At 40.5% G+C, this 25,438-nt stretch overlaps 3 protein-coding genes across 4 annotated transcripts in view; 2 read left to right on the forward strand and 1 right to left on the reverse strand.

Moving 5' to 3' along the window:
- Positions 1–15,554, reverse strand: part of LOC107982737 (meckelin) — a 24,781-nt gene extending 9,227 nt beyond the window's left edge. The window contains exons 1-3 of the mRNA XM_016992806.2: positions 12,386–15,554; positions 10,196–10,281; positions 10,005–10,098 (exon numbers count right to left, since the gene is read on the reverse strand). Of these exons, the coding sequence (XP_016848295.2) occupies positions 10,005–10,098; positions 10,196–10,281; positions 12,386–12,572 (367 nt within the window). The 5' untranslated portion in view covers positions 12,573–15,554. The remainder of the gene's footprint in view (positions 1–10,004; positions 10,099–10,195; positions 10,282–12,385) is intronic.
- On the forward strand, positions 1,308–7,717 carry LOC134298821 (RNA-binding protein 12B-like). 2 transcript variants are annotated; one of them, XM_062980181.1, is made up of 3 exons: positions 1,308–1,579; positions 4,511–4,551; positions 5,094–7,717. In XM_062980181.1, exon 3 carries the CDS (start codon positions 5,123–5,125, stop codon positions 7,313–7,315), a length of 2,193 nt encoding a protein of 730 aa, XP_062836251.1. In that variant the 5' UTR covers positions 1,308–1,579; positions 4,511–4,551; positions 5,094–5,122; the 3' UTR covers positions 7,316–7,717. The 2 variants fall into 2 exon arrangements, with proteins under 2 accessions (XP_062836251.1, XP_062836250.1); XM_062980180.1 differs by having other exon boundaries at positions 4,511–7,717.
- A 43-nt stretch (positions 15,555–15,597) lies between the features above and the next one.
- Positions 15,598–24,333, forward strand: LOC100567256 (RNA-binding protein 12B). Its single transcript, XM_008108367.3, has 3 exons — positions 15,598–15,838; positions 18,769–18,809; positions 19,352–24,333. Exon 3 carries the CDS (start codon positions 19,381–19,383, stop codon positions 21,571–21,573), a length of 2,193 nt encoding a protein of 730 aa, XP_008106574.2. The 5' UTR covers positions 15,598–15,838; positions 18,769–18,809; positions 19,352–19,380; the 3' UTR covers positions 21,574–24,333.
- Positions 24,334–25,438: the final 1,105 nt, after the last annotated feature.

Genomic DNA, 25,438 nt, shown 5'->3' on the forward strand with positions numbered 1-25,438 from the left:
TAATTACTGTATTTACGAATTTAGCACCAAAATATCACGATATATTGGAAACATTGACTACAAAAATGGCTTGGATTATCCAGAGGCTTGGATAAGCGAGGCTTGGATAAGTGAGACTCTACTGTAGGTACAAATTTAAGTGCACAGCACAAGCGCGTTGCCAAGATCCTCCAAGCTGCTTCTAAAACAGCGAAGGAATTGGGTTGCTGTGAGTTTTCCGGGCTGTATGGCCATGTTCCAGAAGCATACTTTCCTGACGTTTCACCCACATCTATGGCAGGCATCCTCAGAAGTTGTGAGGTCTGTTGGAAACTATGCAAGTGGATATATATATCTGTGGAATGTCCAGGGTGAGAGAAAGCACTCTTGTCTGTTGGAGGCAAGTGTGAATGTTGCAATTGGCCACCTTGATAGTCTGGCAGCTTCAAAGCCTGGCTGCTTCCTGCCTGGGGGAATTCTTTGTTGGGAGGTGTTATAGTAGGCCCTGATCGTTTCCTGTCTGGAATTCCCCCCCCCCTTTTTTTTAGTGTTGTTAGTGTTGTTCTTTATTTACTATTCTAATTCTAGAGTTTTAAAATAGTGGTAGCCAGCTTTTGTTCATTTTCATGGTTTCCTCCTTTCTGTACCAGTATCAAAAAAAAAAAAAAACTCTAAAAGGAGAACAGTAAAGAAAAAGCAACACTCAAAAACAGGGGAATACCAGACCAGAAACTATCAGGGCCAGCTAACACCTCCCAACAAAAGATTTCCCCAGGCAGGAATCAGCCAGGCCCTGAAGCTGAAAGATCATTCAATGCTAATCAAGACGGTTAATTGCAACATTCACACTTTCTGCAAAGAGACAATAATTCTTTGTACTACTCTGGACATTCAACAAATAGGCTTCTGTCATAGATGTGGGCAAAACGTCAGAAGAGAATGCTTCTGGAACATGGCCATACAGCCCAGAAAACTCGTAACAGCCCAAAATGTATCGTTCTATATATAAGAACAGCTGAAGAGTAAATTCCTGGCTGAGCCGTGGCTGCAGGCGGCCAAATAGTTACACATTAATGTGCAGAGCAATAAGAATAAAAAAGAGACAGTAACAGGAAAGGTTTCGCAGGCGCGTTGCCAACATCCTCCGACCTGCTTCTAAAACAGCTAAGGAACTACCACCATCTTCCCGCCAAGCGAGGCCAATTTCTTTTTCAAGCATGCGCCCTTGCTACCTGCCGGAAGGAGAAAGTCGAACGGGGTCGATTGGCGACAGCTTCGACTTCCGCTAGTGTTCGCTTTTCGGCGCCTACCGTAGAAGCCGCAGCTGCCTGAGTGCGCACGCGCAGTCTCGAGGAGGCGGCTGCCATTTTGTCCCTTCCTCAGGCGACGGCGGTTGCTGCTTTCCTTGGAAAGAAAAGAAACGGCGTCACCGGAGCTCAGTTGGCAGAGGGGAGAGGTTGCTGGGCTCGGTGGTGGTGGAGGTTGAGGTTGTATGACAGACACGTTGCGGTTTCCTTCCCCCTTTCCCTCCGAGGAAAGAACCGGAGCCGGGGTGCCCGGAGGGAGGGGCTCGCTCGTTGCCTTGACCCGCGTCGGCCTGGTTAGTAGAAAGGCGGTCCCGCGCGCGGGGTGGGCGGCTTCGGTGAAGGGACGGTCCCTGTGGAAAGGATTTAGGGCTCTTTGTGGACCACGAGCGGAACCTCAAAAATCCAATGCGGTTCTAGGCCGCGTCAATGGGAGCCTGGTGCGTGGAGGAAGGGAAGCCCCAGGCCTGATCTGCCCTGCGTTGGCCAGGCCTCGCCCGGGAAACCCTGTGTCCCGATCTGGGCGTGACGATTCAAGAAGGATATATTGACCAGCCGAGAAAGGTGGTCAAAATGAGCCCTGTGAGGAGTGGTTAAAAGAGCTGGGCCTTGGAGAAAAGAAGTCTGAGAAGGAGACATGAGAGCCACCTTTGTAGATTTCGAAGGAATATCTGCTCTGGAGACTAGGGCACGACACAGTGGATTCAAATGGTTAAAAAAAGGAGTTCCTCCTAAACATTAGGAAGAAATTCTTGATAGTAAGAGCTGCTCAAGAAAGCAATACAGTGCCTCGGAGCGTGGAGGCGTCTTCTTTGGTGGTTTTTATGCGGAGGATGGATGGGGGTGCTTTGCTGGCATGTTCCTGCAGGGCAGAAGGAGGTTGGACTGGATGGCCCTTGGAGGCTCTTCCAACTCCATGATTCTGTGTCCCTCCCAAATTGTGGGACCTTCTTTCTCCCTTGTCACGTTTCATTGGGTGCAATGGTGGCATCTGAGCTACTTTGATGGCCCTCCAGGTTGGAGGGGGAAGGTTTGCTGATGGTATTTTATTTTTGCATCAAGGCATTCCTGTCAAGTCACAGAGTCTCTTCGCAGAAATCCTTGGTACATCCTCCAATGGTTGTGTATAAAATTATTTTCTCCTCAGGCCTCCAAATCACAGAACATTATATGCTCTCCCATGTGTACTCGGTTGGCCATATGGGAATCTCTCAAGAGTGTGCTGGATCATTCTGAAGTGGTTTTCTTAGGAGCATGTTGCTGGATTTGAGTGGAATATACAGAAACTACCAGAGAACAACACAGGACATAAAACACAGTGATGAGTCTTGTCTCCTGGAGGTTGCCTTGCCGCTTTCCTAGCCCATGTTTACTTGGAAAAGAAGTGGTCAGGCATAGTTGCTCAGGAAGCCATGGTTTCTCTACTTGGAGTGTAATCTGTGGAAGTCACTATGCCTGGATATCCCAGAGTTCTGCCATACTGTTTATTCCAGGTGGAAAATAGGATTCTCTTTGCAACAAACCACATTTTGAAAAGATCAGAGGAAGTCCTGCTTGAGTAATGAGCAAAGTTCAATGATATGCCTGTCTTCACCTGTTATAACAGGAATCTCAATATTTGCCTCCTTTTCTTGAGATATAGGCAGGAATAAAAAGCTGGAAGAGTTTATTAGCCAGGAATATTTGTTTTGGGAATGTATCACTTCGGACTTTCAAATAACATGCATCATTTGGGTCAAGTTACACAGAGAACTACTTGTTTCAGCTCGCCCCCAAACCTTGTCAGAGGCTCTATCTCCAGTGACCATTTTATATAGGTACAAATTGGTATTTTAAAAAAATGATTCCGCTTTGCAGATGATTCCATAGGAAATGCTGGGGTCAGTTTAAGTCCTGGATGTTTTGCACACTTGAGTTCAGTGATACAAGTGTGTAGGTATAAGAGTGCGGCTTTAACAACGTATTTGATCTTTTAATACTTTTGACTTGCATATAAATTGGTAACCTGTTTTTCGTCTTCAGAGATATTGAAAACTTAGCTTGCATGCATCTTGTGGATTTAACTGCATTGGAGACATCTGTAGAAAAAATTGGTATAACTTTACAGTACATAGGCCTCACTAGTTTTATACTGAATTATACTTGTAGAAAATATCAATTGTAACTAATTTTGTTGCATTTGTTGTCATAAGCTTGTATAGTTTCACAGTTGAGAAACTATAACAATGCTGTATTGAGTTTTTGAACAATGGATTATTAAGATAAATGGAAATGTTGCCGTTGATTTTTTTTTCTGCTATATAGATTGGGTCTCTAGAAAACAAATGAATTAAAACACTTCAAATTTGGGAAGATTTTTTTTTTTAAAGAAACCAGCCCGGACTGATTTTATATGATGTCTTTAGGTGGGTACAATAGGTGTGTTCCAGGTATTATCCAAAACCTGAATATTTGACGTCATAAGGCTAATAGTCTTTGGCTTTTTGGTCTTGTTCATCGATCACCAAATGACTTGGGTACTTGTAGTAATTGTCTTTTAATAGGGCATTGAAAGTGAAATATTTCCCTGCAAATATTAGAGAGATAATTTAGAAAATGTCTAGTGAACTCAGTGGAACGTACTTCCAGATAAACTTGCATATGATTTGATGTTGTAAGATTATGTTTGATTCTGCTGGATTCATGGTGTGAAGACAATAATTTGAGAGGAAACTTGAGCGCATGTTATCAGTATAATTTCATCGGATTTCTGATTTGGGGATTTTTCTTGCAACATAACCATCTTTGCAAGGCACAATTCAGTGTTGATGAAAAATAAGCCACTATCTTCAGAAGAAAACGAATTAAAGAGGACTAGAAAAAATCTATATTTTTATATGAGACTTCATCTTTCAAGGATTTTGAGTGGTTCTTTGACTTTTCAACAATACTTGGATCTCTTGGAGAATAACCTGGAATTCTCATTACTTTCTGGAGTCATTCTAACATGAGAGTATTATGTCATCCAAAATGGATTCGTAAAACAAGATGCTGTACAACTGCGTTTCATTACCACTCATTTTTTGCATACATCTCTGAATTGGGAATGGATTCTCGCATAAAACCACACATTTTTATTTCTCACTGGTTTTGTGTTACTGGTTGTGGTTGAGGATATTCCACAATAATGACAATCAGATGTAAAACTACTTCGTAGCAGTTAATTATGTTTCATTTTCTTTCCACAGTTGATTTCACAGACTTTATCAGGCCTTTCAAGAAGAAACAGGTAAGCTTCTAGAAGCTTAATACTTCTGTTCTCTCAGGTCATGGCTTTTTCCAAACTTGTAGCAAAAAAAGGAAGAGGTATGGTTGGATCCTAATCAAAAGAAAAAATAAATAAAGGGGAAACGATGGATAAACTTAATGATTTACTAGTTGTGTGTGATGTCTGAAAATCGAATTGGTTTCATTTTTGTTTGGAAGTGCTGAAACATCTTTTCTGGTTACAATGTTTTCTATGCTTTTGATATCAGAGTAGGGGTTATTTAATTTCTGGTGGATTATAACTTAATGTGAAAGCTACTGTATAGTCAGTCATAGTCAGAGCGACTAAAATTGTTGCTTTAATGATTGGGAGCACTTGTAGAATAGTCCAGTGCTGTATACTGAGATGTTAATTGTTAGCAGGTGTAGAGATGAAATAGGGCTCTCGTGGTTGCATATGAAGGAGTTACTTTTTCATTTTGAATACTTTCAAATAGTATGGCTTGAAACGACACTGTTCCAGTGTAATTAAGCTTGTTGTCATGTGTACGTTTTTGTCCACAGGTCATTTTTTGCTGTGGGTTGAACTCAGAATGGCTGTAGTCATCCGTTTACAGGGGCTTCCTGTTGTTGCGGGTCCTGCAGATATTCGCCATTTGTTCTCAGGATTGAATATTCCTGATGGAGGTGTATATATCACTGGAGGAGAAAAAGGAGAAGCTTTTGTTATATTTGAAACAGATGAAGATGCACGGCAAGCAATGAGTTATTCGGAGAGGTATATAAAAAACTCACGTATTGGGTGTTTTCTCAGCAGCAAAACAGAAATGCAGAACGTGATAGAACTCAATAGGAAAAGATTTGATCACAGTGGAAGAGAAACAATTGGATCTAGATGGATAGATTCTAGTAACTCTAGTAGCTTTTCGAATATAGTTGCATCCATGAGTAAAGGAACTGGCAGATCTGGTTATGATTCTGTGGATCCGTTTGAGGATAGGCTTCATTCAAATGGCTCTGAAAACAGCAGTACAGATCTTTCGAAATTAAGTTATAATCATCCTAGGAGTAATTTAAATAAGATAACACATAATCAATTCAAGACATCTAATTCAGATGAATTGTACTTATTCATACGTAGTATGCCTTACACTGCAACAGAAGATGACATAATTGCTTTCTTTGATGGTTTACAAGTGGATGGTATGATCATGTTAAAAACCAATGGGGTAAACAATGGAGATGGTCTGGTGAAATTTGCTACACCGACTGATTGCACGAGAGGGTTGCAGCGTGATAGACAGTATATGCGCCACAGATGTATAAGAATATATCGCTCTAATGAAGGGACATGGATTAGGAGAATGGGGAAAAAAGGATTACAAATGCATCAGGATTTCAGTGATGAACAGTTTTCTCATGATTTCAATAAAGAAAGACGCCCAGACTTCCAATCCTCAAGAATGCATACCCGTTCAAAGTCTCCTCCAAGGAGGGTTGTGGCACATACCCATTCAAGATCCCCTCCTAAGAAGATTGCGGCACGTACCGTTTCGAGGTCTCCCCCAAGAAGTGTTATGACACACAGCCATTCAAGGTCTATATCAAGGAGGGCTATGGCACGCACTCATTCAAGGTCTCCACCAAGGAGGATTACAGCACGCTCTCGTTCACCTTTATCTGGTTCAAGCCGGTCTCCACCTCATAATGGGGAACATTATATACATGTCAAAAACTTGCCATTTCCTATTGAAAAGAGAGAATTGAGAGCATTCTTTGAAGACCTAGATATACCTGACAGTCATATTACATTCCTTAAGATACCTGACAATAGACCAAACAAAGATGCAGTTGTGATGTTCAGATCAATGAGAGACTATTATTCTGCACTAGGTTATCACAAGTACCCTCTTCGTGGGCAAGAAATTTTACTTTTCCCCATTCCTAAAGAAGCAGTGATGCAGCTTGCTGGATTTTCTGAAAATGAAAAATCCCCAGAAAGATATCACATTGCAAACGAGAAAGGTGACTGGGATAGATATTCTGATCCAAAGACATGTGTGTATGTAAGAAACTTTCCATATGATGTGACAAAACGTGAAATCCACACGTTTTTTGCAGGATTTCATATTAACAATTATGACATTCATTTGCTTTACGATGACAAAGGAATTGGACTGGGAGAAACACTGGTCAAGTTCAGAACTGAAGATGATGCTCGGAAAGCTGAAAACTTAAATCGCCGTCGGTTTTTGGGGACAGAGGTGCTTTTGAGATGTATATCTGAGAAGCAAATGAAAGAGTTTGGTGTTAATGTTCCACCAGTGTCAGATGGAAAGATGCAGGATCATATCCGTTCAGATGAAAGAGGTCAACAAGGGAACCGAAAGCATCCATCTGATTATAAACATCCACCTAGTGATCTTATCAGCACATCTGATAATTTTAAAGATTCTGCTCCATTTACAGAGTTTGGTGAAGATGTTCGTGGAAATTTTCCAGGTGGACGCTTCATGTCAGATTCTAATGTCAGTGGTAGTTCAAATTGCTTCACTCTGATTAAATTAAAGAATATACCATTTCGAGCAACACCAAATGAAATTCTGGACTTCTTTCATGGGTATAAGATTATTCCACAATCTCTTTCAATCCAGCACAACCAATATGGATTGCCTTCTGGTGAAGCTGTTATCGCCCTAGTAAATTATAATGAAGCCATGGCAGTTGTTAATGAATTAAATGATAGGCCAATCGGCCAACGCAAAATTAGATTAACCTTGGTATAGATAAAAAGATGGCTTGAAAATATTTGCATTGTTAATGTTGAGAAATGACATTTTCAAGTAGAAGTTTACTATTTGTAAATACTTTTGACTGGTTTTAAAATTTAGGCCACTATTGTGTGGGATTTTATTAGAGACTACTGGATCACCTTGGTAGTTCATGAAAACATGACTTTGAAAGTATTTTGTTTTTTATCCCATAACCGCATGAAGATGTCTAATTTGTCTTTATTAATTCAATATAGCTGCACTTAGAGCTAGAAATTATGTTCTTCTGTGTATGTTAACAAGAAGACCCACCGTTTTTCTTGAATTCTTGTCCATTATTATATTCAGTGGTATTTTGAGTATCTTTTTCATGCTGGTTCAGCATTTCTTTTAAAATAAAAATATATCTATTGAAAATTGTGCTTATTTTTATTTGGTACAGTCTGGACACTTAAGAACTTACCTTGCTTAATAATGTGTTATTAAGATGTTATGTAATGTATGTGTGATTTTTATGATTGGAAACCGCCCTGAGTCCCGGGAGATAGGGCAGTATATAAATAAAGTTTTGTTATTATTTTATTATTATTAACTAGGGCTGCATTTTAACAATGAATTTATCCCATGTTTACTTTTGTAGCACTTGTAGAATATACTCTTTGTATTGGTAAGCCTATCTGATTTTTAAGAAAAGCTTATCGAAATCTTCTTAGACTATCCTTTCCTGTCCAGCCTGTCTGTTCCAAGACATTACTTCAAAATGTATGTACCTTTTTACATAGGAAGATGAAAAAAATACTTATATATGGTGTAGCTTTTCAAAGGAGTTAGTTTTCTCAGTATATTTACAGTTTCAGATTTGTTAAGATGACTGGTTATGTAGGTTATTTTATAAGATATCCAAGCATATTTCTATGCCTTTATCTGTGGATATTCCAGAATTTGTGGAAGTAACGGGTTGTTGAATGTGTGCTTCTTAAATTACCTATTGTTTATTTATTTAATATTTACTATATTTATACCCTGCTCTTAATCCCAAAGGGAACTCAGTGCGGCTTACAGAGTATGGCAAAGTTCAATGCCGCATTATACAACAAATATATCAAATTATAAAACAATTAAAACATATAAATACAATAAAACAGATTGCTGACCTTGGGATGCTGAAATGTAGGCTGGTCTAAATGGAGTCCGGCAGCACCAAGCAGCCGGAGTGAGTGCCCAGAAGCTGAGTTAGGTGCAGCAAGGGAAACAAACGCTGCCCCTTCCCCCAAAGCCCCTGGTCATGGTACCTTCACTTCTTGCTTTTGTCTGAGACCCCGTGGGAGTGGTTCTTTTTATGCTCCAGTCTCTGGGCCCCAGCCTCTTGACTGCCACGATATAAAAATACAGTGAAATGGCAAGATACTAATAACACTCCAGTGGAGTTTTTCATTTGGTTCAACAGTAGCAATCCACAAATTTGTATCCCTGTCACTTCAGTTATACTTTTAGGTATTCAGCGTTACTGATGCAATTTTAAAACAACAAAGCTGTGGGAAACTAAACTAGGATTTCTCTGCCTTACCCTTGTAAACAGCAGAGGGCATGATTTTCTTGGGAAAGCTGGGCTCTAACAACTACAGAGATGGATCTTGTAGTCTGGCACAGTTTGGCAATGGTCATGCTGACCTGCACACTGGAGGTATTGCTTGTTTCTCTGGACTTTGCAGAAGCATATCTGCCAAGACTGGAATCCTCAAGGTGGCTATTCCGACCTGTCTAATCTTTAGAAGCGCTCTCCATTTGGAGAGCCCCCTAATATCACACAAAGTATAAATGTCAGTCTTCTGGATTGAGCTTATTGGCAGGGAAGATTGGTTCAAGGACTTGGAGGTCACAGCATGAATGGGAGCTGAGTGGCCCATCTAGTTCTCCACTTTGCCACATTATTCAAGGGGAAACATCTACTGGTCCCCACAGACAGCACAACCACACAAACATTAAAAATATAGGAGATCAAGTCTTTCTCACGTTACAGGAAGACGTCTCCTGTTCCAACAGTCTGAGAGAACAGTCCTTTTCAGTGCGAAATGTCCAGGGAATCATCAATTTCTAGGCAGAAGCTTATGACTGGGGAACATGGTTATTTTCTCAGCATGATAGCAGGATCAGATTCTGTGCAGTGGATACGTTTGTGTTGCTGACAAATCCCCAGAGCCACAAAATCCTCACCAGGCTTCCCTGTTCAGGCACAAAGGGCAAGGATGCTCGATAGTGTCAGTGGCACAGGGTCTTGTGTTTGACTTCCCCCTTTCTCATATCCAGGCTGGTTAGGAAGAAGTCTCAAATCATTCTCACTGTGCCTTATTGACTCGGGAGACTGGTTTTCTGCCCTGACAGCCAAAGTCACTGTCCTGAACACCAGGACTTGATAATGCAGGAACCCATTCAACATTCAGATGCGACTTGCCTCCAGTCAGCCACATGGAGGTTTAACAGAAATCAGAAAAATTGGTTATGTGAATTTTATGATCAGCATAGATCAAAGGTACAAGATTGCATCTAATTTTTCATCCCATGAGTGGAGTGATTTCTATGTGTAAAACTCTCTTGCTAATGAAAGGTCCTTTTGCTCACAAAATTGAAAATTGGAAACAACTCACAGAACTTCTCTGTTGGAAAAAACAGACTATCAAAATTAATTACTTCACCAAACTCTTACCTAAAATCTGATTAATGGGGCATTTACATTTCCCTTCAGCAGTTAATTCATAAGGGCAAGCAATGCAGTCCCATCCATCTTGAGTAACTCCACCCTGAACAAAAGATCAAACCATTTGAAAATTAACTAAGATAACTTGAAAAAGTTTTTGTAACTGAAGCTGTCTGCTTTATTAGATGTGAAACACTCACTGTGTCTTCTGGACATTTCTCACAGGTAATAGATCCACCGTTATTAGTAATGATCTTGAATCCTGGTTGACAAGCACAAGATGTATCTGAAATACATAGAATTGCTAATTGTACCAAACAGCTACAAATTAAAAAGAAAATTAACAATACTCTTTCTTTAAATCTAAAGTGTCTTCTATTAAATTTCACAGTTGCTTTAAAACAACTCCAAATTTCCCATAATCCCTGTCATTTAAATAGTTTGTGTGTGTGTCTATGTATATATAAAATGCACATGTTTTATTGATTAGCTTTTCGGCCTTATCGAAACATTTAGCGAACACATTTAGCACATACACATACAGCATATAATCCACATTACAAAGTTAAAATAAGCAAGCTGTTAACAAAGGGTCAAGATCCTGATCCAGATCAAACATCTGCATCACCTCTACAATTTACACCAAACGTCTCCAAATAATGTAGTTCTCAACTGACTTGCTGTAAATAGAAAAAGGGCTATTTTATATGTTATTTTAGCATTCTGGTCAACCAGTAAAATGTAATTGTAATAAAGGATCTCAGTGTGTCTTTTGTATAATTTATGGTTCTAGGTATTGGATTCTCTCTTTCTTACACAAGTTAAACGGTATATGTGTGCTATGTTCTACTTCTGCAGCTCTACAGATGCAAAATAGTTCATTATAGGGGACTTGATTAAACCTTCCATGTCTGACCATTGTGTCCAGCTGTTCAAATCTACTTTTGGTAAATACCCTCCCGAGGTGTTTAAGCATTTCTGTATTTAGAAATAGGTCTGTTTGAAAAGTATGTTTCAAAAGACTTAGCCATTTCAATGAGCCAGCTTTGCAGAGGGTAGCAATGTCTTTCTAAGCTTTTATATTAGTATTCATTGTACAACAATATTTGGATCTAGTTCTTCTAGGACAGTGGTTCTCAACCTGTGGGTTCCCAGGCCTACAACTGCCAGAAATCCCAGCCAGTTTACCAGTTGTTGGAATTTCTGGGAGTTGAAGGCCAAAACATCTGGGGACCTACAGGTTGAGAACCACTGTTCTAGGAAATTTAGATATAGAATCGGAAGTCCACAACTCTTAATGTATTTTGTCAATTGAACTAGCCAAGAGGTCTGACGTTGATTTTTTTTTGTCTGCTCTAACAGGCACAGTTTTGGTAGTCTCTCATTTGCTGTGGCATTCAATTTTACCCAGTAGTTGTATGCCCTAGATTTGGATAAACCACCAACTGTATATACGCCCAGTTCTGCTCTTACTGCGCCAATTGGGGTCCTTTTGTCCACTCTCAGGAAGCTTCGCAGGCACTGTGATTGAGATGGGTCTAATAATGGTACCTGTCCTGCCAACCTAGCAGTTTGAAGACATGCAAATGTGAGTAGATCAATAGGTACCGCTCCGGCGGGAAGGTAACGGCGCTCCATGCAGTCGTGCTGGCCACATGACCTTGGAGATGTCTATGGACAACGCCGGCTCTTCGGCCTAGAAATGGAGATGAGCACCAACCCCCATGGTTGGTCACGACTGGACTTAACGTCACGGGAAACCTTTACCTATAGGCCCCAAACTTCAGCTCCATATAAAAGCATAGTTAGTGATGAATTCTGACTGGAAAAGCCTATGATAATGTGGCATGTCTCATTAAGAGCCACATCCACTGTTTTAGCGTGGTGAGATATCGCCCACACTGGGCATGCGTAGTCAGCAGCAGAGTAGCAAAGCATAAGGGCAGTATAGTGCTGTTAGGAATTGTTGTAAAGTCCAAAACTGGAGAGCCAAAGTTTGCCCATGCCTGGTATAGTGCATCTACACCAGGCATGGGCCAACGTGGGCCCCCGAGGTGTTTTGGCCTTCAACTCCCACCATTCCTAACAGCCTCAGGTCCTCTCCTTTTCCCCCTCAGCCGCTTAAGGGCTTAGGAATGGTGGGAGTTGAAGCCCAAAACACCTGGAGGGCCCACGTTGGCCCATGCCTGATCTACACTGAAGAGTTAATACATTTTGACACCACTTTAATTGCCGTGGCTCAATGCTATGGCTCATGGGTGTTCTAGGTTGGCTTCATCAAACTACAACTCCCGAGATTTCATAGCACTGAGCCATGGGAGTTAACGTGGTGTCAAACTGCATTCCTTCTACTGTGCAGATGCCCGTCGCGTCCGCCCCTGTGGTCTCACCCCTGTGGCCTTTGGTCTGGGATGCCCCGCACTGCCCACAGGAGAGAGTGGCGATGTCGAAGTACTGAGTGGCGGCGCAGCTCTGAGGCTGCCGCCAAGGGAGGAAGAAGGCCTGGCCGCCCGCGAGGCCTGCGTGCAGCGGGAGCAGGAGCAGCGCCATTCCCAGCCAGCGCCTCGGCGTCGCCATGGTAACTGAGGCCTCCCTTTCAGCCACGCCCACCCGCTCAGGGCCGTCTCGTTAAGGGTTGCGCCCCACTTTGGGACTTCAACTCCCAGAAGGCTTAGCTGGTGTAGCCAATGGACGGTGATCCTGGGAGTTGAAGTCCGAAAAAAATCCCTAGAGGCAGTCCCTGAAACTCATGCCTACGGGAAGCCACGAGGATTAGAAAGAACGGAGCTGGACCACTCTTAACAACCACTATGTCAGACTACACAGAGAAACCACTGAAATCCACAAGAGTGGGGGTAATTTCAACAGAAAGGAGGAAACCACGAAAATGAACAAAATCTGGCTACCAGTATTTAAAAAAACGCTAAAAGCAGAACAGTAGATAAAAAGCAACACTAAAAAACAGGGGAATACCAGACCAGAAAAAAATCAGGGCCAGCTAACACCTCCCAACAAAGGATTCCCCCAGGCAGGAATCAGCCAGGACCTGAAGCTGCAAGGTTATTCAGTGCTAATCAAGGTGATTTAATTGCAACATCCACACTTCCACTAACAGACAAGAGTTCTTTCTCCCACCCTGGACCTTCCGCAGATAAACCTCCCTTGCCTGGTTTCCAATATAGCTCACAATGTCAGAGATGCCTGCCATAGATGTGGGTGAAATGTCAGGAGAGAATGCTTGAACATGCTTGAAAATGGCCACGCAGCCTGGAAAACTCACAGCAACCCATGGAAAAAGTTTGTGTAGCCTATTTTGCTATAGTTTTTCAATGAATATCTGCGTGATTATCAAGAAAAAAGTGCCAATCCACAGCAGAAATCATGGGATCAGAAAGGCATTTATTGGAAAGCAAAGCTCCCTTGGCATCACTGGGCAGATACCATGGCAAGCACACCTTACTTGCTTAGACTGGCATTACAATCCTTTCAAAATCAATGTGAATTTAACAGGAATTTGAAAAAAGAACAGGAAATGACACCCACTCAAAGTATGTTTATTTGTATTACAAAGGCTCTTACAAAGTTTCATTATCCAACATTAACTCCAATCAGGGCTCTGAACTAGAAAAAACGGTCTATGCCTTTCAGGCCCAGAGAAGAAAGGGGGGGGGGGGAGAAAAGAAATTGGCTGCTGCTAGGTGACATGTTTATGCAGGGAAAGGAGAAAGGAAAGCAAGAGGAAAGGACAGGAAAAGGAGAAGGGAGGAAAAAGGAAAGGAAGAGAAAGGAAAAGGGACAGGGTATGAGGGGAAGAAAAGAGAAAGAAAGGACAAAAGGAGGAAGAAAAATGGTGGGAAGGAAGAGAAAGGAAAGGAAAGGTATGAGGGAAAGGAAGAAAAAGAGGGGGAGAAAGGAGGGAAAGTAAGGGAAAGATAGAAAAGAGAGGGAGAAATGTGCACCAGGGAAACGGGAGAAGGAAGACAAAAAGAAAATGTATAGTTCTATATATAAAAACAGCTCAAAAGTAAATACCTGGCTGAGCCATGGCTAGAGGTGGCCAAATACAGTAGGGTCTGACTTATCCAAGCTAAACGGGCCGGCAGAAGCTTGGATAAGTGAATATCTTGGATTATAAGGACTGATCAAGGAAACGCCTATTAAACATCAAATTAGGTGATGATTTTACAAATTAAGCACCAAAACATCATGTTAGACAACAAATTTGACAGAAAAAGTAGTTCAATACGCAGTAATGTTCTGTTGTAATTACTGTATTTACGAATTTAGCACCAAAATATCACGATATATTGGAAACATTGACTACAAAAATGGCTTGGATTATCCAGAGGCTTGGATAAGCGAGGCTTGGATAAGTGAGACTCTACTGTAGGTACAAATTTAAGTGCACAGCACAAGCGCGTTGCCAAGATCCTCCAAGCTGCTTCTAAAACAGCGAAGGAATTGGGTTGCTGTGAGTTTTCCGGGCTGTATGGCCATGTTCCAGAAGCATACTTTCCTGACGTTTCACCCACATCTATGGCAGGCATCCTCAGAAGTTGTGAGGTCTGTTGGAAACTATGCAAGTGGATATATATATCTGTGGAATGTCCAGGGTGAGAGAAAGCACTCTTGTCTGTTGGAGGCAAGTGTGAATGTTGCAATTGGCCACCTTGATAGTCTGGCAGCTTCAAAGCCTGGCTGCTTCCTGCCTGGGGGAATTCTTTGTTGGGAGGTGTTATAGTTGGCCCTGATCGTTTCCTGTCTGGAATTCCCCCCCCCTTTTTTTTAGTGTTGTTAGTGTTGTTCTTTATTTACTATTCTAATTCTAGAGTTTTAAAATAGTGGTAGCCAGCTTTTGTTCATTTTCATGGTTTCCTCCTTTCTGTACCAGTATCCAAAAAAAAAAAAAAAACTCTAAAAGGAGAACAGTAAAGAAAAAGCAACACTCAAAAACAGGGGAATACCAGACCAGAAACTATCAGGGCCAGCTAACACCTCCCAACAAAAGATTTCCCCAGGCAGGAATCAGCCAGGCCCTGAAGCTGAAAGATCATTCAATGCTAATCAAGACGGTTAATTGCAACATTCACACTTTCTGCAAAGAGACAATAATTCTTTGTACTACTCTGGACATTCAACAAATAGGCTTCTGTCATAGATGTGGGCAAAACGTCAGAAGAGAATGCTTCTGGAACATGGCCATACAGCCCAGAAAACTCGTAACAGCCCAAAATGTATCGTTCTATATATAAGAACAGCTGAAGAGTAAATTCCTGGCTGAGCCGTGGCTGCAGGCGGCCAAATAGTTACACATTAATGTGCAGAGCAATAAGAATAAAAAAGAGACAGTAACAGGAAAGGTTTCGCAGGCGCGTTGCCAACATCCTCCGACCTGCTTCTAAAACAGCTAAGGAACTACCACCATCTTCCCGCCAAGCGAGGCCAATTTCTTTTTCAAGCATGCGCCCTTGCTACCTGCCGGAAGGAGAAAGTCGAACGGGGTCGATTGGCGACAGCTTCGACTTCCGCTAGTGTTCGCTTTTCGGCGCCTACCGTAGAAGCCGCAGCTGCCTGAGTGCGCACGCGCAGTCTCGAGGAGGCGGCTGCCATTTTGTCCCTTCCTCAGGCGACGGCGGTTGCTGCTTTCCTTGGAAAGAAAAGAAACGGCGTCACCGGAGCTCAGTTGGCAGAGGGGAGAGGTTGCTGGGCTCGGTGGTGGTGGAGGTTGAGGTTGTATGACAGACACGTTGCGGTTTCCTTCCCCCTTTCCCTCCGAGGAAAGAACCGGAGCCGGGGTGCCCGGAGGGAGGGGCTCGCTCGTTGCCTTGACCCGCGTCGGCCTGGTTAGTAGAAAGGCGGTCCCGCGCGCGGGGTGGGCGGCTTCGGTGAAGGGACGGTCCCTGTGGAAAGGATTTAGGGCTCTTTGTGGACCACGAGCGGAACCTCAAAAATCCAATGCGGTTCTAGGCCGCGTCAATGGGAGCCTGGTGCGTGGAGGAAGGGAAGCCCCAGGCCTGATCTGCCCTGCGTTGGCCAGGCCTCGCCCGGGAAACCCTGTGTCCCGATCTGGGCGTGACGATTCAAGAAGGATATATTGACCAGCCGAGAAAGGTGGTCAAAATGAGCCCTGTGAGGAGTGGTTAAAAGAGCTGGGCCTTGGAGAAAAGAAGTCTGAGAAGGAGACATGAGAGCCACCTTTGTAGATTTCGAAGGAATATCTGCTCTGGAGACTAGGGCACGACACAGTGGATTCAAATGGTTAAAAAAAGGAGTTCCTCCTAAACATTAGGAAGAAATTCTTGATAGTAAGAGCTGCTCAAGAAAGCAATACAGTGCCTCGGAGCGTGGAGGCGTCTTCTTTGGTGGTTTTTATGCGGAGGATGGATGGGGGTGCTTTGCTGGCATGTTCCTGCAGGGCAGAAGGAGGTTGGACTGGATGGCCCTTGGAGGCTCTTCCAACTCCATGATTCTGTGTCCCTCCCAAATTGTGGGACCTTCCTTCTCCCTTGTCACGTTTCATTGGGTGCAATGGTGGCATCTGAGCTACTTTGATGGCCCTCCAGGTTGGAGGGGGAAGGTTTGCTGATGGTATTTTATTTTTGCATCAAGGCATTCCTGTCAAGTCACAGAGTCTCTTCGCAGAAATCCTTGGTACATCCTCCAATGGTTGTGTATAAAATTATTTTCTCCTCAGGCCTCCAAATCACAGAACATTATATGCTCTCCCATGTGTACTCGGTTGGCCATATGGGAATCTCTCAAGAGTGTGCTGGATCATTCTGAAGTGGTTTTCTTAGGAGCATGTTGCTGGATTTGAGTGGAATATACAGAAACTACCAGAGAACAACACAGGACATAAAACACAGTGATGAGTCTTGTCTCCTGGAGGTTGCCTTGCCGCTTTCCTAGCCCATGTTTACTTGGAAAAGAAGTGGTCAGGCATAGTTGCTCAGGAAGCCATGGTTTCTCTACTTGGAGTGTAATCTGTGGAAGTCACTATGCCTGGATATCCCAGAGTTCTGCCATACTGTTTATTCCAGGTGGAAAATAGGATTCTCTTTGCAACAAACCACATTTTGAAAAGATCAGAGGAAGTCCTGCTTGAGTAATGAGCAAAGTTCAATGATATGCCTGTCTTCACCTGTTATAACAGGAATCTCAATATTTGCCTCCTTTTCTTGAGATATAGGCAGGAATAAAAAGCTGGAAGAGTTTATTAGCCAGGAATATTTGTTTTGGGAATGTATCACTTCGGACTTTCAAATAACATGCATCATTTGGGTCAAGTTACACAGAGAACTACTTGTTTCAGCTCGCCCCCAAACCTTGTCAGAGGCTCTATCTCCAGTGACCATTTTATATAGGTACAAATTGGTATTTTAAAAAAATGATTCCGCTTTGCAGATGATTCCATAGGAAATGCTGGGGTCAGTTTAAGTCCTGGATGTTTTGCACACTTGAGTTCAGTGATACAAGTGTGTAGGTTTAAGAGTGCGGCTTTAACAACGTATTTGATCTTTTAATACTTTTGACTTGCATATAAATTGGTAACCTGTTTTTCGTCTTCAGAGATATTGAAAACTTAGCTTGCATGCATCTTGTGGATTTAACTGCATTGGAGACATCTGTAGAAAAAATTGGTATAACTTTACAGTACATAGGCCTCACTAGTTTTATACTGAATTATACTTGTAGAAAATATCAATTGTAACTAATTTTGTTGCATTTGTTGTCATAAGCTTGTATAGTTTCACAGTTGAGAAACTATAACAATGCTGTATTGAGTTTTTGAACAATGGATTATTAAGATAAATGGAAATGTTGCCGTTGATTTTTTTTTCTGCTATATAGATTGGGTCTCTAGAAAACAAATGAATTAAAACACTTCAAATTTGGGAAGATTTTTTTTTTAAAGAAACCAGCCCGGACTGATTTTATATGATGTCTTTAGGTGGGTACAATAGGTGTGTTCCAGGTATTATCCAAAACCTGAATATTTGACGTCATAAGGCTAATAGTCTTTGGCTTTTTGGTCTTGTTCATCGATCACCAAATGACTTGGGTACTTGTAGTAATTGTCTTTTAATAGGGCATTGAAAGTGAAATATTTCCCTGCAAATATTAGAGAGATAATTTAGAAAATGTCTAGTGAACTCAGTGGAACGTACTTCCAGATAAACTTGCATATGATTTGATGTTGTAAGATTATGTTTGATTCTGCTGGATTCATGGTGTGAAGACAATAATTTGAGAGGAAACTTGAGCGCATGTTATCAGTATAATTTCATCGGATTTCTGATTTGGGGATTTTTCTTGCAACATAACCATCTTTGCAAGGCACAATTCAGTGTTGATGAAAAATAAGCCACTATCTTCAGAAGAAAACGAATTAAAGAGGACTAGAAAAAATCTATATTTTTATATGAGACTTCATCTTTCAAGGATTTTGAGTGGTTCTTTGACTTTTCAACAATACTTGGATCTCTTGGAGAATAACCTGGAATTCTCATTACTTTCTGGAGTCATTCTAACATGAGAGTATTATGTCATCCAAAATGGATTCGTAAAACAAGATGCTGTACAACTGCGTTTCATTACCACTCATTTTTTGCATACATCTCTGGATTGGGAATGGATTCTCGCATAAAACCACACATTTTTATTTCTCACTGGTTTTGTGTTACTGGTTGTGGTTGAGGATATTCCACAATAATGACAATCAGATGTAAAACTACTTCGTAGCAGTTAATTATGTTTCATTTTCTTTCCACAGTTGATTTCACAGACTTTATCAGGCCTTTCAAGAAGAAACAGGTAAGCTTCTAGAAGCTTAATACTTCTGTTCTCTCAGGTCATGGCTTTTTCCAAACTTGTAGCAGAAAAAGGAAGAGGTATGGTTGGATCCTAATCAAAAGAAAAAATAAATAAAGGGGAAACGATGGATAAACTTAACGATTTACTAGTTGTGTGTGATGTCTGAAAATCGAATTGGTTTCATTTTTGTTTGGAAGTGCTGAAACATCTTTTCTGGTTACAATGTTTTCTATGCTTTTGATATCAGAGTAGGGGTTATTTAATTTCTGGTGGATTATAACTTAATGTGAAAGCTACTGTATAGTCAGTCATAGTCAGAGCGACTAAAATTGTTGCTTTAATGATTGGGAGCACTTGTAGAATAGTCCAGTGCTGTATACTGAGATGTTAATTGTTAGCAGGTGTAGAGATGAAATAGGGCTCTCGTGGTTGCATATGAAGGAGTTACTTTTTCATTTTGAATACTTTCAAATAGTATGGCTTGAAACGACACTGTTCCAGTGTAATTAAGCTTGTTGTCATGTGTACGTTTTTGTCCACAGGTCATTTTTTGCTGTGGGTTGAACTCAGAATGGCTGTAGTCATCCGTTTACAGGGGCTTCCTGTTGTTGCGGGTCCTGCAGATATTCGCCATTTGTTCTCAGGATTGAATATTCCTGATGGAGGTGTATATATCACTGGAGGAGAAAAAGGAGAAGCTTTTGTTATATTTGAAACAGATGAAGATGCACGGCAAGCAATGAGTTATTCTGAGAGGTATATAAAAAACTCACGTATTGGGTGTTTTCTCAGCAGCAAAACAGAAATGCAGAACGTGATAGAACTCAATAGGAAAAGATTTGATCACAGTGGAAGAGAAACAATTGGATCTAGATGGATAGATTCTAGTAACTCTAGTAGCTTTTCGAATATAGTTGCATCCATGAGTAAAGGAACTGGCAGATCTGGTTATGATTCTGTGGATCCGTTTGAGGATAGGCTTCATTCAAATGGCTCTGAAAACAGCAGTACAGATCTTTCGAAATTAAGTTATAATCATCCTAGGAGTAATTTAAATAAGATAACACATAATCAATTCAAGACATCTAATTCAGATGAATTGTACTTATTCATACGTAGTATGCCTTACACTGCAACAGAAGATGACATAATTGCTTTCTTTGATGGTTTACAAGTGGATGGTATGATCATGTTAAAAACCAATGGGGTAAACAATGGAGATGGTCTGGTGAAATTTGCTACACCGACTGATTGCACGAGAGGGTTGCAGCGTGATAGACAGTATATGCGCCACAGATTTATAAGAATATATCGCTCTAATGAAGAGACATGGATTAAGAGCATGGGGAAAAAAGGATTACAAATGCATCAGGATTTCAGTGATGAACAGTTTTCTCATGATTTCAATAAAGAAAGACGCCCAGACTTCCAATCCTCAAGAATGCATACCCGTTCAAAGTCTCCTCCAAGGAGGGTTGTGGCACATACCCATTCAAGATCTCCTCCTAAGAGGATTGCGGCACGTACCGTTTCGAGGTCTCCCCCAAGAAGTGTTATGACACACAGCCATTCAAGGTCTATATCAAGGAGGGCTGTGGCACGCACTCATTCAAGGTCTCCACCAAGGAGGATTACAGCACGCTCTCGTTCACCGTTATCTGGTTCAAGCCGGTCTCCACCTCATAATGGGGAACATTATATACATGTCAAAAAATTGCCATTTCCTATTGAAAAGAGAGAATTGAGAGCATTCTTTGAAGACCTAGATATACCTGACAATCATATTACATTCCTTAAGATACCTGACAATAGACCAAACAAAGATGCAGTTGTGATGTTCAGATCAATGAGAGACTATTATTCTGCACTAGGTTATCACAAGTACCCTCTTCGTGGGCAAGAAATTTTACTTTTCCCCATTTCTAAAGAAGCAGTGATGCAGCTTGCTGGATTTTCTGAAAATGAAAAATCCCCAGAAAGATATCACATTGCAAATGAGAAAGGTGACTGGGATAGATATTCTGATCCAAAGACATGTGTGTATGTAAGAAACTTTCCATATGATGTGACAAAACGTGAAGTCCGCACATTTTTTGCAGGATTTAATATTAGCAATTATGACATTCATTTGCTTTACGATGACAAAGGAATTGGACTGGGAGAAACACTGGTCAAGTTCAGAACTGAAGATGATGCCCGGAAAGCTGAAAGCTTAAATCGCCGTCGGTTTTTGGGGACAGAGGTGCTTTTGAGATGTATATCTGAGAAGCAAATGAAAGAGTTTGGTGTTAATGTTCCACCAGTGTCAGATGGAAAGATGCAGGATCATATCCGTTCATATGAAAGAGGTCAACAAGGGAACCGAAAGCATCCATCTGATTATAGACATCCACCTAGTGATCTTATCAGCACATCTGATAATTTTAAAGATTCTGCTCCATTTACAGAGTTTGGTGAAGGTGCTCGTGGAAATTTTCCAGGTGGACGCTTCATGTCAGATTCTAATGTCAGTGGTAGTTCAAATTGCTTCACTCTGATTAAATTAAAGAATATACCATTTCGAGCAACACCAAATGAAATTCTGGACTTTTTTCATGGGTATAAGATTATTCCAGAATCTCTTTCAATCCAGCACAACCAATATGGACTGCCTTCTGGTGAAGCTGTTATCGCCCTAGTAAATTATAATGAAGCCATGGCAGTTGTTAATGAATTAAATGATAGGCCAATCGGCCAACGCAAAATTAGATTAACTTTGGTATAGATAAAAAGATGGCTTGAAAATATTTGCATTGTTAATGTTGAGAAATGACATTTTCAAGTAGAAGTTTCTATTTGTAAATACTTTTGACTGGTTTTAAAATTTAGGCCACTATTGTGTGGGATTTTATTAGACACTACTGGATCACCTTGGTAGTTCATGAAAACATGACTCTGAAAGTATTTTGTTTTTTATCCCATAACCCCATGCAGATGTCTAATTTGTCTTTATTAATTCAATATAGCTGCACTTAGAGCTAGAAATTATGTTCTTCTGTGTATGTTAACAAGAAGACCCACCGTTTTTCTTGAATTCTTGTCCATTATTATGTTCCGTGGTATTTTGAGTATCTTTTTCATGCTGGTTCAGCATTTCTTTTAAAATAAAAATATATCTATTGAAAATTGTGCTTATTTTTATTTGGTACAGTCTGGACACTTAAGAACTTACCTTGCTTAATAATGTGTACCTTGCTTAATAATGTGTTATTAAGATGTTATGTAATGTATGTGTGATTTTTATGATTGGAAACCGCCCTGAGTCCCGGGAGATAGGGCAGTATATAAATAAAGTTTTATTATTATTTTACTATTATTAAGTTAGGGCTGCATTTTGACAATGAATATATCCCATTTTTACCTTTGTAGCACTTGCAGAATATACTTAATAGAGGAAATACAGTGTAAGATAACATAGGAGGATTTCTTTTGCATTGTGTAGCTCTTCTGTGCACTTCAAGCCCATAGAGTAGCGGATGACCTGAAACAGGTTTACAAAATGTTGTTGCTTTGAGGAAAAAAAAATGAGTGCTTTTAAAAATCACGATGGAATAATAGTTCAGAACAGTTATAGGAAGGATTTATGGAGAAACAAGTATAGGGAAGAATGATTTATTACTACATAGAAGCAGGCCTGTAGTGAGTATATAAATAAAGTTTTGTTATTATTTTATTATTATTAACTAGGGCTGCATTTTAACAATGAATTTATCCCATGTTTACTTTTGTAGCACTTGTAGAATATACTCTTTGTATTGGTAAGCCTATCTGATTTTTAAGAAAAGCTTATCGAAATCTTCTTAGACTATCCTTTCCTGTCCAGCCTGTCTGTTCCAAGACATTACTTCAAAATGTATGTACCTTTTTACATAGGAAGATGAAAAAAATACTTATATATGGTGTAGCTTTTCAAAGGAGTTAGTTTTCTCAGTATATTTACAGTTTCAGATTTGTTAAGATGACTGGTTATGTAGGTTATTTTATAAGATATCCAAGCATATTTCTATGCCTTTATCTGTGGATATTCCAGAATTTGTGGAAGTAACGGGTTGTTGAATGTGTGCTTCTTAAATTACCTATTGTTTATTTATTTAATATTTACTATATTTATACCCTGCTCTTAATCCCAAAGGGAACTCAGTGCGGCTTACAGAGTATGGCAAAGTTCAGTGCCGCATTATACAACAAATATATCAAATTATAAAACAATTAAAACATATAAATACAATAAAACAGATTGCTGACCTTGGGATGCTGAAATGTAGGCTGGTCTAAATGGAGTCCGGCAGCACCAAGCAGCCGGAGTGAGTGCCCAGAAGCTGAGTTAGGTGCAGCAAGGGAAACAAACGCTGCCCCTTCCCCCAAAGCCCCTGGTCATGGTACCTTCACTTCTTGCTTTTGTCTGAGACCCCGTGGGAGTGGTTCTTTTTATGCTCCAGTCTCTGGGCCCCAGCCTCTTGACTGCCACGATATAAAAATACAGTGAAATGGCAAGATACTAATAACACTCCAGTGGAGTTTTTCATTTGGTTCAACAGTAGCAATCCACAAATTTGTATCCCTGTCACTTCAGTTATACTTTTAGGCAGGGGTCCTCAAACTTTTGAAGCAGAGGGCCGGTCCACAATCCTTCAGACTGTTGTGGGTCTGAATTATCATTTGAAAAAAAAATACAAATTTCTATGCATACTGCACATGTCTTATTTGTAGTGAAACAACAACAACAACGAAAGAACAATACAATATTTAAAAATGAAAACAATTTTAACCAACATAAACCTATCAGGATTTCAATGGAAAGTGTTGGCCTGCTACTGGCCAATGAAATAGTCAAGTTAATTAAGATTGTTGTTGTTATGTGCCTTCAAGTCATTTCAGACTTTGGCCAGTCCCAAGTCTAAAATTAATTATTTATTTACTGCATTTATTTACTACATTTATATCCCAGCAGGTATATGTACATACAATATATTATATTATTAGCATAGCACAATATTAGCATTATATAATTCTATATTGAACTATATCACTATACTATTATATGTTATGTAATATATAACATATAATTAATATTATTATATGGTATTATTATTAGTCTTATATTGTATAACATAGTATTATTATCAATATTATATGTATATACAATATTATATTATTAAAACTAATACAAAAATATTATATTGTAAAACTGAGGGCGGGGGCCAGGTAAAGACCTTGGAGGGCCGCATCTGGCCCCCGGGCCTTAGTTTGGGGACCCCTGCTTTTAGGTATTCAGCGTTACTGATGCAATTTTAAAACAACAAAGCTGTGGGAAACTAAACTAGGATTTCTCTGCCTTACCCTTGTAAACTGTTTGAAAATCAGCCATGTGAAAGAAGAACCACTCCTTGATCTGATGCATCTTGCTGTTAAATGACATCTTTTGTGAAATAGGCTCTTGTCTGCAAATGTTTATGTGAAAAATAAATGATTACTCTTTAGTTGCCACATGTTTTCATGGCCTTTTTTTGCAGCAGCAGGTTAACAGGACTGTCATGGGGCCTCTGGTGGCACAGTGTGTTAAAGCGCTGAGCTGCTGAACTTGCGGACCAAAAGGTCCCAGGTTTAAATCCTGGGAGCGGAATGAGCGCCCGCTGTTAACCCCAGCTCCTGCCAACCTAGCAGTTCGAAAACATGCAAATGTGAGTAGATCAATAGGTACCGCTCCAACGGGAAGGTAACGGCGTTCCATGCAGTCATGCTGGCCACATGACCTTGGAGGGGTCTATGGACAACGCCGGCTCTTCGGCTCAGAAATGGAGATGAGCACCAACCCCCAGAGTCGGTCACGACTGGACTTAACATCAGGGGAAACCTTTATCTTTATTAGTACTGTTGCCTGCTTGCTCCTCAAAACTGCCCTTCAAAACCACTGCTCTTATATTGTTTCACTGATATAAATCTATTTTATGTGTATAATGTGTTTAAGAGATCTAAAGACCTTAAAGGCACCAATTCTCATCTGATCATGGAAGCTATGCAGGGTCATCTGCAGTTCTTGGATTGGAGTCTGTTAACGAGTATCAAAGGAAGGAACTAAGAACACTACTTCTGAGTATTCCTTATCTTTACAAACTATGAAATTCATGCTATTGAAGGTGCATGCAGACATACACACACAATGGCTTTGAAATGTTTTTCATCTTGTTTTTTGTTTACATTGCCTTATTCCAGTATTCTGAAGAAGTGGTGTATATGTGGCATAGCCATCACTGCATACAACCTTTAAGGTTAAAATATTACCACCCTGAATTGTAGTTTTATAAAAGTTAATAATTCTACTCTAAAATAAAATATTCTTGATAGCATATACATTATTTAAATGGGTTTCCTGTACAGCTAGAGGAGCATTGTAACTTGAGTGTCCAGCTTTTGTAAGACTGCTAATTAAGAAATATGTATGGTCTTGCTGTGGATTGCTGTTTTTCAGACCACATTACATTTTGCTGTAACTACAATACATGGATATGTAGAATAAATGGGGGTGAGAATTAGTTGATAGATGAGTGTTGCATAGTTTGCTTATCCTGGGCTTTTCCCCACTTAATTTG

This window comes from Anolis carolinensis, chromosome 4 (genome assembly GCF_035594765.1).
Source record: "Anolis carolinensis isolate JA03-04 chromosome 4, rAnoCar3.1.pri, whole genome shotgun sequence".
In the NCBI taxonomy this organism is placed as follows: Eukaryota; Metazoa; Chordata; class Lepidosauria; order Squamata; family Dactyloidae; genus Anolis; species Anolis carolinensis.

What these genes read in the sequence shown, in the direction of transcription:
- LOC134298821 (XM_062980180.1), top strand. Translation starts at nt 5,072, where the DNA reads ATGTGTACGTTTTTGTCCACAGGTCATTTTTTGCTGTGGGTTGAACTC.
- LOC100567256 (XM_008108367.3), top strand. Translation starts at nt 19,381, where the DNA reads ATGGCTGTAGTCATCCGTTTACAGGGGCTTCCTGTTGTTGCGGGTCCT.